Source organism: Pseudophryne corroboree, chromosome 1 (genome assembly GCF_028390025.1).
Source record: "Pseudophryne corroboree isolate aPseCor3 chromosome 1, aPseCor3.hap2, whole genome shotgun sequence".
NCBI lineage: Eukaryota > Metazoa > Chordata > Amphibia > Anura > Myobatrachidae > Pseudophryne > Pseudophryne corroboree.
The window spans coordinates 398,084,607-398,102,959 of record NC_086444.1 but is presented as its reverse complement, the minus strand read 5'-3'; the positions used below and the strand labels follow the sequence as shown (position 1 = coordinate 398,102,959).

The following is an 18,353-nucleotide window of genomic DNA, read 5'->3' as shown; positions in this document are numbered from 1 at the left end:
CCATTGAGTCTTTACTGCTACTAATTGGCATCATTCTGGATGTTGCTTCTACTTTTTAGCGTCTTTCTGGACATTACTACTACTGTTGCTAATTGCCGTCTTTCTGGATATTAATTGTATTAATGGAGCTCTTTCTGGATATTACTGTTATTTCTCATTTTTCTGGATATTTTCATCTTTATAGATATTACTGTTACTAGATGTAATGAATGGGTAGCATTACGGATAAACACCTTACTGAAAATGATCACTGGCATATTAGATTTTGCTGGCATTATGGCTATTATATGTGATCTTGCTAGACATTCTCACGGGTATATTGTATCTTTAGGCATTATAGTTGGTCTATTATGTGTCGATGGGCATTAAAAATGCATATTAGATCTTGATGGCTATTATCATTGGTATAGTAAAGTGTGCAGGCTGAGGATGCCTCTGGCACATTAGGACCATGTTGGGCATTCACAATGGCATAACAAATCTAGCAGAACTTTATCACAATCATATTTCACATTGAGTGACTTTATCAATGACAGAAGATCTTGCTTATGACCACAGTACCCATATCAATGGCACGTTGCAGGCATAATAAGTTGGGCACTGCTTTGTATCATATACTGTATAGTCTCTGCTGGCATCATTTTCTGTCTCTTCAGTAAACGTACAAAGGTAAAAACATACTCATGTACGGCACAGTATTTATGAAGGAAGTGTGAACCAAGAGGTCCAGTTATAATTTCTGCACTGGGTTCTCCGCTGTCTTCTTCGGCCACTCAAATGCCCATTACAAAGTATCATTACATTGCCTGTATTTTGCGAACATTTGTAAACAATTCACATTTAAATATATTTTGTTATCCTTCCATTACATAGTATGAGTGGAAGCACAGTAAATAATAGTGAACCATGTAGTACAGTAAATAATTTATTCCTACTGAGTCGTTTTTATTTCAAGGTCTGTAATAACCCTTTTTTATGTGCTGATACAGTTTCATTTAATTGTAAAGCTGTATAAGGTAGAAGATTTTATACGTATGTCTGCCCATGGAACACAAGCTAGGATATCATCTGTAAAACACTTGGATGAAGCAAGTACTTCAGCTCTACAGCACTTCCATTGATCTGTTTCTTGTTTTGCTTTTTTCATTTATTTTCTGTTTTCATTACCACCAGTAGATTCAGATATGGAAAACATGTTCAGCGAATTATAATACACAAATACATCAATTCATATTCAAATGTGCAGTAAAGCAAATTTAATTGCAGTGAGAAATTCTAAATAAGACCTTATATATAGGAGTGGGGGAATAATGTAATAGAGTGTGAGAATCAGAAAGTGAGAGATTTTTTGAGAGTTTTCCAGCTTATTTTTAAACTGGCAATCATTTACCTGGCAAATCATGTGACTCAATGGGGGAGATTCAAATGTTTGAAAAGTTAGTTGGGAGTCTGTTTTTTCCTATCTAATAGACAGGTAAAAACAGACACTCAACCGACTTTTCAAACATTTGAATTTCCACCATTATGTTCTGTGATACTGTAGTTAGATGTGTAGATGTGTTTTATAAACAATGGTAGAAAATACAAAGGATATTGGAAGTGACTGGGAAGTTTCATAACCTGTATAAAAGCACTTGGCCTCTGGCCTTGTCTTTTTATATTTACTGAAGGCTGTAAATGTTAGCAAAGATTGATGCCTATTGTATCACTGGGAGAGCTTCTAATATCATGAGTTCAGATTTCTTTAACACTGGACAAAGGATTATTCAAGGTATAAGAATCATGGTGTCTGAATGTCGGCCTACTGCAGAGTTTATCACAGACACGCTAACTCCCGTTACGCTTTACACTAGGTATTCAAAGGGAAGAAGGATGGAATGTCACCTCACATCTGCACGGTGGCTCAGAAAGCCTACTGGAACATGCTGACCCAGTGCCAGGATCAGACAATTGTGCCGTTGGGCAGAAGTAGTGCAGGAAAATCAACATGCTGTCAGACAGCCTTGGAATACCTGGTCGATACTGCTGGGAGTGTGGACAACAGAGTAACAGGTAGCAGGCTGCTTTAGATATCCCACTACATTGTTCGTCTTGTGTTTAGATACTATTATGCTATTGTTAGTAATCTATCAATATTTTCACTGTTTTCATTATTACATCCTCTAGTACTTGGTTAAAATTGATCAATCTGTAACTCGTTAAATGTGATGTCATTAATGTAAGCATTATTAATATGTTTATATTATACAGGTTGAGTCTCCCTTATCCAAAATGCTCGGGACCAGGGGTATTTTGGATATGGGATTTTTCCGTATTTTGGAATAATTGCATACCATAATGAGATATCATGGTGATGGGACCTAAATCTAAGCACAGAATGCATTTACGTTTCATATACACCTTATACACACAGCCTGCAGGTAATTTTAGCCAATATTTTTTATAACTTTGTGCATTAAACAAAGTGTGTGTACATTCACACAATTCATTTATGTTTCATATACACCTTATACACACAGCCTGAAGGTCATTTAATACAATATTTTTAATAACTTTGTGTATTAAACAAAGTTTGTGTACATTGAGCCATCAGAAAACAAAGGTTTCACTATCTCACTCTCACTCAAAAAAGTCTGTATTTCGGAATATTCCGTATTTCGGAATATTTGGATATGGGATACTCAACCTGTATATACTCTAAATGTGTATATTTACTAAGAGTGTGCATTTATGCCACACACAGATAAAGCTACTCAGTCTCATGTAATGTAATGTCTCTAACTGTGTTTCCCAGTGGAGAAGATCCAAGCAATGTTCACCATTCTGAAGTCGTTTGGTTGTGTGTCGACAAGTGACTGTAATAACTCTACTCGCTTCTCTATGGTTATGTCTTTGGATTTCAATGCTGCAGGACGCGTAACAGCGGGACACCTACAGGTAATCATATTAGTGTCACAGGTAATTAGTCATCTGATGGAGGACTATATACTGTACACTACATAAAAGGGGTATACAGTAGGTTTATGAATGTTATGGTCATGCAGCACAGGGGCGTCAGAATGATTTTTAGTTTGGGGGGCAAGATAAAATCTCAGTTTGGATCCCCTAGCTTAAGGCCACCTTAGACGGGTCACTTGCACCTGTGCTGAATGATATGGAGGAGCTGGGAGTGGACCCTTGTACACATTACACCTGGTAGAGCCTATTATACACATTATACCAGGTAGAGCCCCTGATATACACATTATGCCTGGTAGAGCCTATTATACACATTACGCCTGGTAGAGCCCCTTATATAAATTATATCTGGTAAAGCCCCTTATAAACATTTTTCCAGATAGAGCGCCTCCTCTACCTTCATGTCATGCTTCTCTTCACTACCCCTTTCCACAAGCTATGCTGCTGCTTACCTCTGTTGTCACCAGCAGCACATATCTGCAGAGCTGACACACTGCAAGAAACAAGGTGAGGTTGGCAGCTTCAGCGCTGCCTGCGCTGTATTAGTAGCAATGTGTCTGGCACCGCTACTATTACTTCACACATAGCACAGTGAGCAGTGCTACAGCTGCTGGTGGTGGCGGCGGCAGGCCCAAGAGGGCGATTGCAGGTCCGAGTGGATGGCGCCTCACTCATTTTGGGGGAGTGAGCTGCCCCCTTGCCCGTCGCCCCTATTCCAATTCCCCTGATGCAGCATGAAAGCAGGACCTGATCTGTATTCCATACTTTTTATTATATATACACAGTTTGTATTCATCTTAGTTACAAGTAGTTTGTAATTAGTTTGCCCTTAGTTCACTGTAACATGATTATACGATCTCCTCAGAGGTGTTTGTAACCACTACTTTCATAATATTTAGTAAAAACTGATTTGGAAAAATGAGTGAATACATGGGCAGGAGCTGTGCATTGTTGTGGAGTACATACACAGGCAAGAGCTGTACATTGCGGTGGAGTACATACACAGGCAAGAGCTGTACATTGCGGTGGAGTACATACACAGGCAAGAGCTGTACATTGCGGTGGAGTACATACACAGGCAAGAGCTGTACATTGCGGTGAAGTACATACACAGGCAGGAGCTGTGCATTGCGGTGGAGTACATACACAGGCAGGAGCTGTGCATTGCAGTGGAGTACATACACAGGCAGGAGCTGTGCATTGCAGTGGAGTACATACACAGGCAGGAGCTGTACATTGCGGTGGAGTGCATAAATGGGCAGGAGCTGTGCATTGGGGTGGAATGCATACATGGGCAGGAGCTGTGCATTGGGGTGGAATGCATACATGGGCAGGAGCTGTGCATTGTGGTGGAGTGCATACATGGGCAGGAGCTGTGCATTGCAGTGGAATGCATACACGGGCAGGAGCTGTGCATTGGGGTGGAATGCATACATGGGCAGGAGCTGTGCATTGCGGTGGAATACATACACAGGCAGGAGCTGTGCATTGCGGTGGAGTGCATACATGGGCAGGAGCTGCGCATTGCGGTGGAGTGCATACATGGGCAGGAGCTGTGCATTGCGGTGGAGTGCATACATGGGCAGGAGCGTGCATTGGGGTGGAGTGCATACATGGGCAGGAGCTGTGCATTGCGGTGGAGTGCATACATGGGCAGGAGCTGTGCATTGCGGTGGAGTGCATACACGGGCAGGAGCTGTGCATTGTGGTGGAGTGCATAGATGGGCAGGAGCTGTGCATTGCGGTGGAGTGCATACATGGGCAGGATCTGTGCATTGCGGTGGAGTGCATACACGGGCAGGAGCTGTGCATTGTGGTGGAGTGCATACATGGGCAGGAGCTGTGCATTGCGGTGGAGTGCATACATGGGCAGGAGCTGTGCATTGCGGTGGAGTGCATTCACGGGCAGGAGCTGTGCATTGCGGTGGAGTGCATACATGGGCAGGAGCTGTGCATTGCGGTGGAATGCATCCACGGGCAGGAGCTGTGCATTGCGGTGGAGTGCATACATGGGCAGGAGCTGTGCATTGCGGAGGAATGCATCCACGGGCAGGAGCTGTGCATTGCGGTGGAATGCATACACGGGCAGGAGCTGTGCATTGCGGTGGAATGCATACATTGGCAGGATCTGTGCATTGTGGTGGAGTGCATACATGGGCAGGAGCTGTGCATTCTGGTGGAGTGCATTCACGGGCAGAAACTGTGCTTTACATTACTATTAATATTTTTGCCCTGTGCACAAAGAAGTTGCAACAGTCAGGTGCAATGAGCACACAAAGCGCAGGTAGTTGGACACATTCATTGCATGTTAGAGTGTGAACTACACGGTGTCGCTCATAATGGCATGTGTACAGAACTTGGACTACATGTGCACTGCTAACTTGCATTTCGCTATATAGCATGAAATAGACAACTGCATCAGAAAGAATCAACTTGTTCTTTATATTTTGTTGATCTAATCTCTAAGTTACATTCTGGTTTACTATTAACAATGTTAATATTTATTGTAACATCAATCATATGGTTTATTTCTTATTCATTAGAAATCCCTGCATTGTCCACCTTGTGGGTACAGTGAAAACTGTTAGATATGATGCTCTACACACAGGATGAAGAAGTTGTTGTAATGGTTTCTGTATTTATTTCCAGACCATGCTCTTGGAAAGAATTCGTGTTGCTCAACAGCCAGAAGGAGAAAGTAATTTTAATGTGTTCTCACAATTGCTGACTGGAATAGAGTTGGATCTCAGGTAATGAAATCTGTACTGTTGGCTACATTTTACAGATTTGTCGTTTATAGCTCCTTTTCCATCTTCCACAAGGCCCTAATGTGGTTGCTTAATGCCAAGTTTTCTCTTTCTTCATTTCTTTAAGTCATTTTTTTTACTACCCTTTATCTTCTTCCATTCCCTTTATTCAATTTCACCCCTTACCTAAATCATATCCTGTTATCATCTATCTTGATCCATTCATGTTATGCCATCTCTTCCACTTATTCATTCAATATATAATTTTCCTTCACCATATCCCTTTTATCCATTACCATACTCACATCCCCTTGTAGCTTTTATGTATTTTCTTTATTCCATCACTTCCCTTACTTTCATCCCTTTTACTACTTCCCATCTCTTCATTACTACCATTTATCCATGACCAGAATCATATACCGTAAATACACTATTAAACCACTATATCAGTGTTTCTCAGCCTCTGTCCTTGCAATACAATAACAGGATATCTTTGCTAGCTCCAACCGTTAACTCAAAATAACTGGGGCACTAATTAAATCATCTGTGATCAAGTATGTCTATCCATAAAACCTGGGCTGTAAATGTCCCTTGAGGATAGAGGTTGGGTAACACTTCACTAGATACAGTACTCAAGATTCTATTTAAATATTAAGGGCCCCACACACTAGAACGATAATGCCTGATTTCATCCGATTGCGACCTTTCGGGTCGATAAATCGGATGGAAAGTGGCAAATTGGATGTGTTTTACATCTGATCCGATCTGATGCGTGGTCCCGTGAGCATCGGATCGGTGCCCCTAGGTCGTTAGTGCTGCACTCGTGATTTATCGGATCCCACCGGCATGGCTGGGATCTCATAAGATACATCGTATGCAAAAGGACCGCATACGATGTATCCTATGCGATCCTGCCGCCCGGGAGGCTGCCGGGCGTGCAAGGGAAATCTTATGCGACATGAGGGTCCGACATGTCGCTGTAGTGTATGGGGCCCTTTAGATTAGTAACAGTGGCATGATAGTATGTTATCTGCTTACAGGAGTGTGGAAGGTTACGTGTTTTTATGTGCGTAACTGTTGCTTTGTTAGGAGTTAAGGTTGACTTGTTAGAATACAGAGTTGAATAGATGGGAAGGTAATGTTACTTAAGTCAGAAATATAATTTTCCTTTAATACAAAAGCATGTATCCTACAACTAATAGCCTATACATCTGATACAACTGTGGCCCAGAATTATCAAGCATTGGAAAGTGTGATAAATTGCACGGTGATAAAGTACCAACCAATCAGCTCATAACTGTAATTTTTCAAACCCAGCCTGTAACATGCCAGTTAGGAGCTGATTGGATGGTATTTTATCACCGTACAATTTATTTCTCAGTCTCCAAGGCTTGATAAATCTGGGCCTATATTCTTTAAAAAGTTGCAAAAATATTCTGCTGTTTTCAGATTGTTCTGTTAGAAAATATTCCCTTTAATGATGTTACAATTTTGAATGTCACATCAAGTGACTATTTTTGTGTGACAGATTTCTGCACATAGGCCCTCATTCCGAGTCGTTCGCTCGGTAATTTTCATCGCATCGCAGTGAAATTCCGCTTAGTACGCATGCGCAATAATCGCACTGCGACTGCGCCAAGTAATTTTACAATGAAGATAGTATTTTTACTCATGGCTTTTTCTTCGCTCCGGCGATCGTAGTGTGATTGACAGGAAATGGGTGTTACTGGGCGGAAACACGGCGTTTTAGGGGCGTGTGGATAAAAACGCTACCGTTTCCGGAAAAAACGCAGGAGTGGCCGGAGAAACGGGGGAGTGTCTGGGCGAACGCTGGGTGTGTTTATGACGTCAAACCAGGAACGACAAGCACTGAACTGATCGCAGATACCGAGTAAGTCTGAAGCTACTCTGAAACTGCTAAGTAGTTTGTAATCGCAATATTGCGAATACATCGGTCGCAATTTTAAGAAGCTAAGATACACTCCCAGTAGGCGTAGGCTTAGCGTGAGCAACTCTGCTAAATTCGCCTTGCGAGCGATCAACTCGGAATGAGGGCCATAGTATGCACATAATGAAGTTCATGGTTTTCAGCACTAGGTGGCGTAACATACATACAGAAAGCAGATGTACACTATGAACAGGCTTTTTGGAACATTAGCATCTATTGAATTCCACTTTTTTTTGTAGAATTGTGTGATTTTAGGAGCGGAGGGAGAGGATTATTAGGAGCGGAGGCAATAGATGCACTTTTCACATATAGCAGAAAGCACTGTGTATGTTATACGTATTGTTGCTTATTAAATATGGGTTATTTAAATAACAATAATTGATCTATTTTCATTAAGTTGAACCTATTACCAGCTTCAATAGACACAATCTCCCTATTGCATAGTGCTGCAGAATGTGTTGGGTCTTCATAAATAAGTAATGAATTTATATGGCAGGCGCGAGAATTGTGTTTACATTGCTCCTTCACCAACTGTATGTTCACAGAAGAAGAGTCCTCCTGGGACCTCTTAGGGTTCCTGTGTTGGAATGTAAATAATGCTTCATTAACCATGCATTAGCATCCACCACTTCAAATTGCACTTGATAAAATCTAGACTGCTCTTGTGTGTGTTTTTATTATTATCCAGCAGCAGCTTTTCAGCTGGCAGTGATAGAGCCCTGGAGGTTTTTAGAAAAAGCTTCCAGCCATCGGTTATCGGCTTCATGTTATATTGACATTGCCTGGAAAGGATTTGATACATGGTTCAGGCGATGGGCTTTTTACAGCCTGGGAATAGCCTGATTAATGTCCCATGTCAAGACAAAGTCTAATGGTAATCAAAAGGAGGCTGATGCATAGGAAATGGGTAAACAGCAGGTCTCCTTGTCCTTAGCTGTGACATTGCCCATCTGACACTGGACCGGCTTCTGCCAGCTTACTAGTGGTGGGATGTGTAACAGACAAGAGAAGACTCTGGGGGTTATTCAGAGTTGATAGCAAAACATAAAAGTTAGCAATTGGGCAAAACCAGGGCCCTCATTCCGAGTTGATCGCTCGCTGACATTTTTCGCAGTGCAGCGATCAGGTTACTACTGCGCATGCGTATGCACCGCAATGCGCACACGCGTCATATGGGTACAAACAGCATCGTTGCTGTGCAATGCTTCTAGCGACAAATCCATCCGCACAACCGATCGCAAGGAGATTGACAGGAAGAGGGCGTTTATGGGTGTCAACTGACCGTTTTCTGGGAGTGGTAGGGAAAACGCAGGCGTGTCCAGGCACTTGCAGGGCGGGTGTCCGACGTCAATTCCGGGACCGGACAGGCTGAAGTGATCGCAAGGGCTGAGTAAGTCCAGAGCTACTCAGAAACTGCAAGAAGCTTTTTCGTCCCGCTTGGCTGCACAAGCTTTCTCACACTTGCAAAGCGAAAATACACTCCCCTAGAGGCGGCGACTATCTCACTGCTGCTCTGCAAAAAACAGCTAGCGAGCGATCAACTCGGAATGAGGGCCCGTGTTGCACTGCAGGTGAGGCAGATGTAACACGTGCAGAGAGAGTTAGATTTGTGTGGGGTGTGTTCAAACTTAAATCTAAATTGCAGTGTAAAAATAAAGCAACTAGCATTTACCATGCACAGAAACAATATAACCTACTCAAATCTAAATCTCTCTGCACATGTTACATCTACCCCACCTGCAGTGCAACATGGTTTTGCCCAACTGCTATCATTTTTGGTTTGCTAACAACTCTGAATAACCCCCTCTGTCTTACTGCCTGAATAAGGGACTCTAGAATTCAGGCAGGAAAGAGAAGCCTGGGAGATATAAGTATTTGCTTAGATCTGAAAAAGCTAAAAAAAAATCAGTGACTTCTCTTGTTCAATATATTCATAAAATATACACACTAGAATGGATAAGACACTATTGTAAAGTACCAGCATGTAGCACAGCTCTTTAAAATCAGACAATACAACCAGTAGCGGATCTTGCCACGGGCAAGCAGGACTTTTGCCCGGGGCGCCGCCTTCCGGAGGGTGCCGGCGCCATCCGGAGGGCGCCGCACCATGGCAAGATCCGCTGCTGCTGTGCCCCCCGCTGCAGCTGTGCCCCCCGCTGCAGCTGCCCGCTGTCCCGCTGTGAAGGGAAACTAGATGCGTAGCGTCTAGTTTCCCTTCGTCGGTTGCCCATTGTGAAGAGAGGACCTTCACTGTAATGATGTGCTGTGCGCGTTGACGTCATCGCGCACCACACAGCAAAGGTCCTCTCCACGAAGGGAACTAGACGCTTAGCGTCATCGCGCACCGCACATCCTACTACAGTACAGGGGGCGTAACTGACTATGCCCCCTGTATGAAAATAGTGCTTGTCCAGTAGTCCAGTCACTTTTGGATCCACGTAGATGTACTTTGTCCAATACACCCAGCAGAATCTCTGCAAACACACAACTGAAGTGTTGTGAAGAGCAAATATTAATAGAGGTAGTAACAAGGGCAAGAACTATAGAGAAAAGTGGCTGGAAAAGTGAAGAGGAAGGGGGAAACTTTACATGCTGTATATTGGGGGTCATTCCGAGTTGATCGTACATTCCGAGTTGATCGTAGCTGTGCTAAATTTAACACAGCTACGATCATTCACACTGACATGCGGGTGGATGCCCAGCACAGGGCTAGTCCACCCCGCATGTCAGTGCCGCCTTCCCCCCAGCAGAAGTGCAAAGGCATCGCACAGCAGTGACGTGCGGTGGGGTGAGGCAGGTGAGGCAGAGCCCTTCCTGTCATACTTACGTTTGTGCCAGAGTTTTGACTGTGTAAAGTATATGAAAAATATAAATAATTTGTTTGAAATATCTTCTTTGCATTATTCTAATAGTTTTTATAGCCAAAACTCTGGAGTAAACAGTCTATGGCAGGACAGGCAGTGCCTCACTTGCCTATCTTTTCCGCTCATCTCTGATCAAAGCGCACCAAATTTCCAGGAGTTTATACTGCTGCACCTGTGTATAATGCCCAGATGTACCCTTTGACTCATATATTGTATGTAAATCTAGCTCTGGGGCCAGCTGGTGCCTCCTGAGCCATTTAGCTCACCGCACGTCCCTGTCGCACAGAGGCGATCGCTAGGCAATGATGGCTGGCATGCGCCGGCGCACTGCGGCGCCAGTACATGCGCAGTTCCGATCGCTGTGCTGCGAGAAACTGTAGTGAGCGATTGGGTCGAAATGACCCCCAGAGTTAGGTAAAGAATAAAGGAAGAAAACAAAATTCAGAATTCTCTAAACAAATTTGGCAAATTTTGCTGCACTTTTGCTGCACTTATACCTTATAACAGCCTGTTATTATACAGCTCACATTACACTGAATTGGTGATACAGCTCACAATTCACTGAATGGGTGATTTTACATTACATTGAATGGTGAACATAACCAAAAGCAATGTGCCCCAGTATTCATGGCTTACAGAAACTTGTATGCAATTTTTACATTATCCAAGTTGGCCTTACCAAAAGAGGAATAATGGTAATAATATTTGTATTGCTCAGTCATGCAATATCTTTAAATATATTTTAGATATACGGGCGCTCTGCACACCGTCGTAAGGGGCTATGCCCCCTTAACCCTTGCACGCCCTTGTGGCGTACAATATTTTTATTATATGGAGTATTACCTCCAATCATAATTGTGTGAGTGATTAAATATTGCATGGACAAAGGGCGTGCAATGGTTAAGGGGTCATAGCCCCTTGCAATGGCGTGAACAGCACACGCAGGGCCTGATGAATCACGTAGTAGGTGCTGTGGTTGGGAGAGTGGCGGGTGCAGGGGAAACGCGGATGGGGCAGGGGGTCCGGGGGTGCCGCGGGTGGGGGAGGAGTGGTTGCAGGGGTGCCGTGAGTGGGGGAGGGGCGGGTGCGGTGGTGCTGCGAGTGGTGGATTCGTGGGTGTGGGGGTGCTGCGGGTGGGGGAGGGGTCCGGAGCCACCACGGTGGTGGTGTGGGGGTGCCACGGATGGGGCCTGGAGGTACTGCGAGTGGGGGAGGGGCGAGTAATGCTTCTCCTGCTTCTCCTCCTGGAAGCAGCTGTCCTCCCTTTGGCAGTGGCTCTCCTGGAGACTCGCACAGCAGCCAAGCAGCAAGTCACTATTGCTAGCGTCAGTGTCCCAATGTGCCACATTACTCGCTGATCAATGTAAAAGGTGAGAGTGCTGTGCAGTGTTAGTGACACTGTACACCCTCTGCACTGGACAGCACTGTCACCTTTTACACTGATTCAGCGTCCAGACATTACTCTCCACGATATCACTCACTCTATCCATTACATTAGCCATCTCTGGGATTCCAGGCCAGCAGCCCAGGTGCTGTGTTGCGGAGTCAGAGCCTCTGGGGATTTGGGCGCAGCTGTGGCAGGGAGGCACTTCTGTGACATCCCGCACAGAGGAGGCTCCGGGGCTCAGAGAGTATGTGGCGCAGGGAGGGCTATGAAAGCCTTCCGCTGTGTCGGTTTCATACACATCTATGCCGGTGGCCGCAGCAGCTTTTGTTCCACCTGCGCCGCGGCTAGGGAGTGGGGATTGTTGATGCCGGAGGAAGCAGGCGGACTGGCAGCAGGACATACGATGCTGCAGTAAAAGGATTTTTCCCCCCCTATCTACAGCGCAGAGACTTGCTTAATACCCTCCAACTGTACCTTTTTGGCAGGTACAGTACCTTTTTTTTATGGTCTGTACCAATTTTTGGCTCTCCAAACTTACATTGAAAGTATTACGCCCCCTTTTCAAATTTGTACCAATTTTTATGTGTAAATTGTTGGAGGGTATGTTGCTGCAGATGCAGTGGGCCTATTTTGGGGTGTGGGCCTGGAGCTGCAGCTCTATCAGCCCCATTGTTAATCCTGCTCTGGGAACACACAGCAGCCAAAGGGCAGAGCCTCCCATTGGATGTAACCTGTGTGGGAGGGCGTTTCTCGCCCAATCAGCTGTGGACTGGGTGTGATAGACCTGCCGCTAACCCAATTAGAGCTCCTAGCCCCGCCCAGCGTTATACACACAGTCACAGAGTCACAGATCTGGGCTATTATATAGGAGACAGTTAAAATTTTACTACACATTTTATGTCACAGCAAATTGCTGACTTGGTGTGGGGGTCCATGCTGCATTGTTACTGTGATTAGAACGGGAGTGATCAGTGCCACAGCTGCCCCTTACTAGCCCTGGGTTTTACCTAGAGATGAGCGCCTGAAATTTTTCGGGTTTTGTGTTTTGGTTTTGGGTTCGGTTCCGCGGCCGTGTTTTGGGTTCGAACGCGTTTTGGCAAAACCTCACCGAATTTTTTTTGTCGGATTCGGGTGTGTTTTGGATTCGGGTGTTTTTTTCAAAAAACACTAAAAAACAGCTTAAATCATAGAATTTGGGGGTCATTTTGATCCCAAAGTATTATTAACCTCAAAAACCATAATTTACACTCATTTTCAGTCTATTCTGAATACCTCACACCTCACAATATTATTTTTAGTCCTAAAATTTGCACCGAGGTCGCTGTGTGAGTAAGATAAGCGACCCTAGTGGCCGACACAAACACCGGGCCCATCTAGGAGTGGCACTGCAGTGTCACGCAGGATGTCCCTTCCAAAAAACCCTCCCCAAACAGCACATGACGCAAAGAAAAAAAGAGGCGCAATGAGGTAGCTGTGTGAGTAAGATTAGCGACCCTAGTGGCCGACACAAACACCGGGCCCATCTAGGAGTGGCACTGCAGTGTCACGCAGGATGTCCCTTCCAAAAAACCCTCCCCAAACAGCACATGACGCAAAGAAAAAAAGAGGCGCAATGAGGTAGCTGACTGTGTGAGTAAGATTAGCGACCCTAGTGGCCGACACAAACACCGGGCCCATCTAGGAGTGGCACTGCAGTGTCACGCAGGATGTCCCTTCCAAAAAACCCTCCCCAATCAGCACATGATGCAAAGAAAAAGAAAAGAAAAAAGAGGTGCAAGATGGAATTGTCCTTGGGCCCTCCCACCCACCCTTATGTTGTATAAACAAAACAGGACATGCACACTTTAACCAACCCATCATTTCAGTGACAGGGTCTGCCACACGACTGTGACTGATATGACGGGTTGGTTTGGACCCCCCCCAAAAAAGAAGCAATTAATCTCTCCTTGCACAAACTGGCTCTACAGAGGCAAGATGTCCACCTCATCTTCACCCTCCGATATATCACCGTGTACATCCCCCTCCTCACAGATTATCAATTCGTCCCCACTGGAATCCACCATCTCAGCTCCCTGTGTACTTTGTGGAGGCAATTGCTGCTGGTCAATGTCTCCGCGGAGGAATTGATTATAATTCATTTTAATGAACATCATCTTCTCCACATTTTCTGGATGTAACCTCGTACGCCGATTGCTGACAAGGTGAGCGGCGGCACTAAACACTCTTTCGGAGTACACACTTGTGGGAGGGCAACTTAGGTAGAATAAAGCCAGTTTGTGCAAGGGCCTCCAAATTGCCTCTTTTTCCTGCCAGTATAAGTACGGACTGTGTGACGTGCCTACTTGGATGCGGTCACTCATATAATCCTCCACCATTCTATCAATGTTGAGAGAATCATATGCAGTGACAGTAGACGACATGTCCGTAATCGTTGTCAGGTCCTTCAGTCCGGACCAGATGTCAGCATCAGCAGTCGCTCCAGACTGCCCTGCATCACCGCCAGCGGGTGGGCTCGGAATTCTGAGCCTTTTCCTCGCACCCCCAGTTGCGGGAGAATGTGAAGGAGGAGATGTTGACAGGTCGCGTTCCGCTTGACTTGACAATTTTGTCACCAGCAGGTCTTTCAACCCCAGCAGACCTGTGTCTGCCGGAAAGAGAGATCCAAGGTAGGCTTTAAATCTAGGATCGAGCACGGTGGCCAAAATGTAGTGCTCTGATTTCAACAGATTGACCACCCGTGAATCCTTGTTAAGCGAATTAAGGGCTGCATCCACAAGTCCCACATGCCTAGCGGAATCGCTCCCTTTTAGCTCCTTCTTCAATGCCTCCAGCTTCTTCTGCAAAAGCCTGATGAGGGGAATGACCTGACTCAGGCTGGCAGTGTCTGAACTGACTTCACGTGTGGCAAGTTCAAAGGGCATCAGAACCTTGCACAACGTTGAAATCATTCTCCACTGCACTTGAGACAGGTGCATTCCACCTACTATATCGTGCTCAATTGTATAGGCTTGAATGGCCTTTTGCTGCTCCTCCAACCTCTGAAGCATATAGAGGGTTGAATTCCACCTCGTTACCACTTCTTGCTTCAGATGATGGCAGGGCAGGTTCAGTAGTTTTTGGTGGTGCTCCAGTCTTCTGTACGTGGTGCCTGTACGCCGAAAGTGTCCCGCAATTTTTCTGGCCACCGACAGCATCTCTTGCACGCCCCTGTCGTTTTTTAAAAAATTCTGCACCACCAAATTCAAGGTATGTGCAAAACATGGGACGTGCTGGAATTTGCCCATATTTAATGCACACACAATATTGCTGGCGTTGTCCGATGCCACAAATCCACAGGAGAGTCCAATTGGGGTAAGCCATTCCGCGATGATCTTCCTCAGTTGCCGTAAGAGGTTTTCAGCTGTGTGCGTATTCTGGAAAGCGGTGATACAAAGCGTAGCCTGCCTAGGAAAGAGTTGGCGTTTGCGAGATGCTGCTACTGGTGCCGCCGCTGCTGTTCTTGCGGCGGGAGTCCATACATCTACCCAGTGGGCTGTCACAGTCATATAGTCCTGACCCTGCCCTGCTCCACTTGTCCACATGTCCGTGGTTAAGTGGACATTGGGTACAACTGCATTTTTTAGGACACTGGTGAGTCTTTTTCTGACGTCCGTGTACATTCTCGGTATCGCCTGCCTAGAGAAGTGGAACCTAGATGGTATTTGGTAACGGGGGCACACTGCCTCAATAAATTGTCTAGTTCCCTGTGAACTAACGGCGGATACCGGACGCACGTCTAACACCAACATAGTTGTCAAGGACTCAGTTATCCGCTTTGCAGTAGGATGACTGCTGTGATATTTCATCTTCCTCGCAAAGGACTGTTGAACAGTCAATTGCTTACTGGAAGTAGTACAAGTGGGCTTACGACTTCCCCTCTGGGATGACCATCGACTCCCAGCAGCAACAACAGCAGCGCCAGCAGCAGTAGGCGTTACACGCAAGGATGCATCGGAGGAATCCCAGGCAGGAGAGGACTCGTCAGAATTGCCAGTGACATGGCCTGCAGGACTATTGGCATTCCTGGGGAAGGAGGAAATTGACACTGAGGGAGTTGGTGGGGTGGTTTGCGTGAGCTTGGTTACAAGAGGAAGGGATTTACTGGTCAGTGGACTGCTTCCGCTGTCACCCAAAGTTTTTGAACTTGTCACTGACTTATTATGAATGCGCTGCAGGTGACGTATAAGGGAGGATGTTCCGAGGTGGTTAACGTCCTTACCCCTACTTATTACAGCTTGACAAAGGGAACACACGGCTTGACACCTGTTGTCCGCATTTCTGGTGAAATACCTCCACACCGAAGAGCTGATTTTTTTGGTATTTTCACCTGGCATGTCAACGGCCATATTCCTCCCACGGACAACAGGTGTCTCCCCGGGTGCCTGACTTAAACAAACCACCTCACCATCAGAATCCTCCTGGTCAATTTCCTCCCCAGCGCCAGCAACACCCATATCCTCCTCATCCTGGTGTACTTCAACACTGACATCTTCAATCTGACTATCAGGAACTGGACTGCGGGTGCTCCTTCCAGCACTTGCAGGGGGCGTGCAAATGGTGGAAGGCGCATGCTCTTCACGTCCAGTGTTGGGAAGGTCAGGCATCGCAACCGACACAATTGGACTCTCCTTGTGGATTTGGGATTTCGAAGAATGCACAGTTCTTTGCTGTGCTGCTTTTGCCAGCTTGAGTCTTTTCATTTTTCTAGCGAGAGGCTGAGTGCTTCCATCCTCATGTGAAGCTGAACCACTAGCCATGAACATAGGCCAGGGCCTCAGCCGTTCCTTGCCACTCCGTGTGGTAAATGGCATATTGGCAAGTTTACGCTTCTCCTCCGACAATTTTATTTTAGGTTTTGGAGTCCTTTTTTTACTGATATTTGGTGTTTTGGATTTGACATGCTCTGTACTATGACATTGGGCATCGGCCTTGGCAGACGACGTTGCTGGCATTTCATCGTCTCGGCCATGACTAGTGGCAGCAGCTTCAGCACGAGGTGGAAGTGGATCTTGATCTTTCCCTAATTTTGGAACCTCAACATTTTTGTTCTCCATATTTTAATAGGCACAACTAAAAGGCACCTCAGGTAAACAATGGAGATGGATGGATTGGATACTAGTATACAATTATGGACGGGCTGCCGAGTGCCGACACAGAGGTAGCCACAGCCGTGGACTACCGCACTGTACTGTGTCTGCTGCTAATATATAGACTGGTTGATAAAGAGATAGTATACTCGTAACTAGTATGTATGTATAAAGAAAGAAAAAAAAACCACGGTTAGGTGGTATATACAATTATGGACGGGCTGCCGAGTGCCGACACAGAGGTAGCCACAGCCGTGAACTACCGCACTGTACTGTGTCTGCTGCTAATATATAGACTGGTTGATAAAGAGATAGTATACTCGTAACTAGTATGTATGTATAAAGAAAGAAAAAAAAACCACGGTTAGGTGGTATATACAATTATGGACGGGCTGCCGAGTGCCGACACAGAGGTAGCCACAGCCGTGAACTACCGCACTGTACTGTGTCTGCTGCTAATATAGACTGGTTGATAAAGAGATAGTATACTCGTAACTAGTATGTATGTATAAAGAAAGAAAAAAAAACCACGGTTAGGTGGTATATACAATTATGGACGGGCTGCCGAGTGCCGACACAGAGGTAGCCACAGCCGTGAACTACCGCACTGTACTGTGTCTGCTGCTAATATATAGACTGGTTGATAAAGAGATAGTATACTCGTAACTAGTATGTATGTATAAAGAAAGAAAAAAAAACCACGGTTAGGTGGTATATACAATTATGGACGGGCTGCCGAGTGCCGACACAGAGGTAGCCACAGCCGTGAACTACCGCACTGTACTGTGTCTGCTGCTAATATAGACTGGTTGATAAAGAGATAGTATACTCGTAACTAGTATGTATGTATAAAGAAAGAAAAAAAAACCACGGTTAGGTGGTATATACAATTATGGACGGGCTGCCGAGTGCCGACACAGAGGTAGCCACAGCCGTGAACTACCGCACTGTACTGTGTCTGCTGCTAATATATAGACTGGTTGATAAAGAGATAGTATACTCGTAACTAGTATGTATGTATAAAGAAAGAAAAAAAAACCACGGTTAGGTGGTATATACAATTATGGACGGGCTGCCGAGTGCCGACACAGAGGTAGCCACAGCCGTGAACTACCGCACTGTACTGTGTCTGCTGCTAATATATAGACTGGTTGATAAAGAGATAGTATACTCGTAACTAGTATGTATGTATAAAGAAAGAAAAAAAAACCACGGTTAGGTGGTATATACAATTATGGACGGGCTGCCGAGTGCCGACACAGAGGTAGCCACAGCCGTGAACTACCGCACTGTACTGTGTCTGCTGCTAATATATAGACTGGT

General features: G+C 45.3%; 1 protein-coding gene across 6 annotated transcripts in view; it reads left to right on the top strand.

Moving 5' to 3' along the window:
• MYO18B (myosin XVIIIB) overlaps nt 1-18,353 on the top strand; it is a 1,127,577-nt gene that overhangs the window by 190,570 nt on the left and 918,654 nt on the right. For all 6 annotated transcript variants that reach the window (XM_063913212.1, XM_063913213.1, XM_063913208.1 and 3 more), the window contains exons 9-11: nt 1,854-2,052; nt 2,795-2,937; nt 5,608-5,708. In XM_063913212.1, coding sequence (XP_063769282.1) covers nt 1,854-2,052; nt 2,795-2,937; nt 5,608-5,708 — 443 coding nt within the window. The remainder of the gene's footprint in view (nt 1-1,853; nt 2,053-2,794; nt 2,938-5,607; nt 5,709-18,353) is intronic.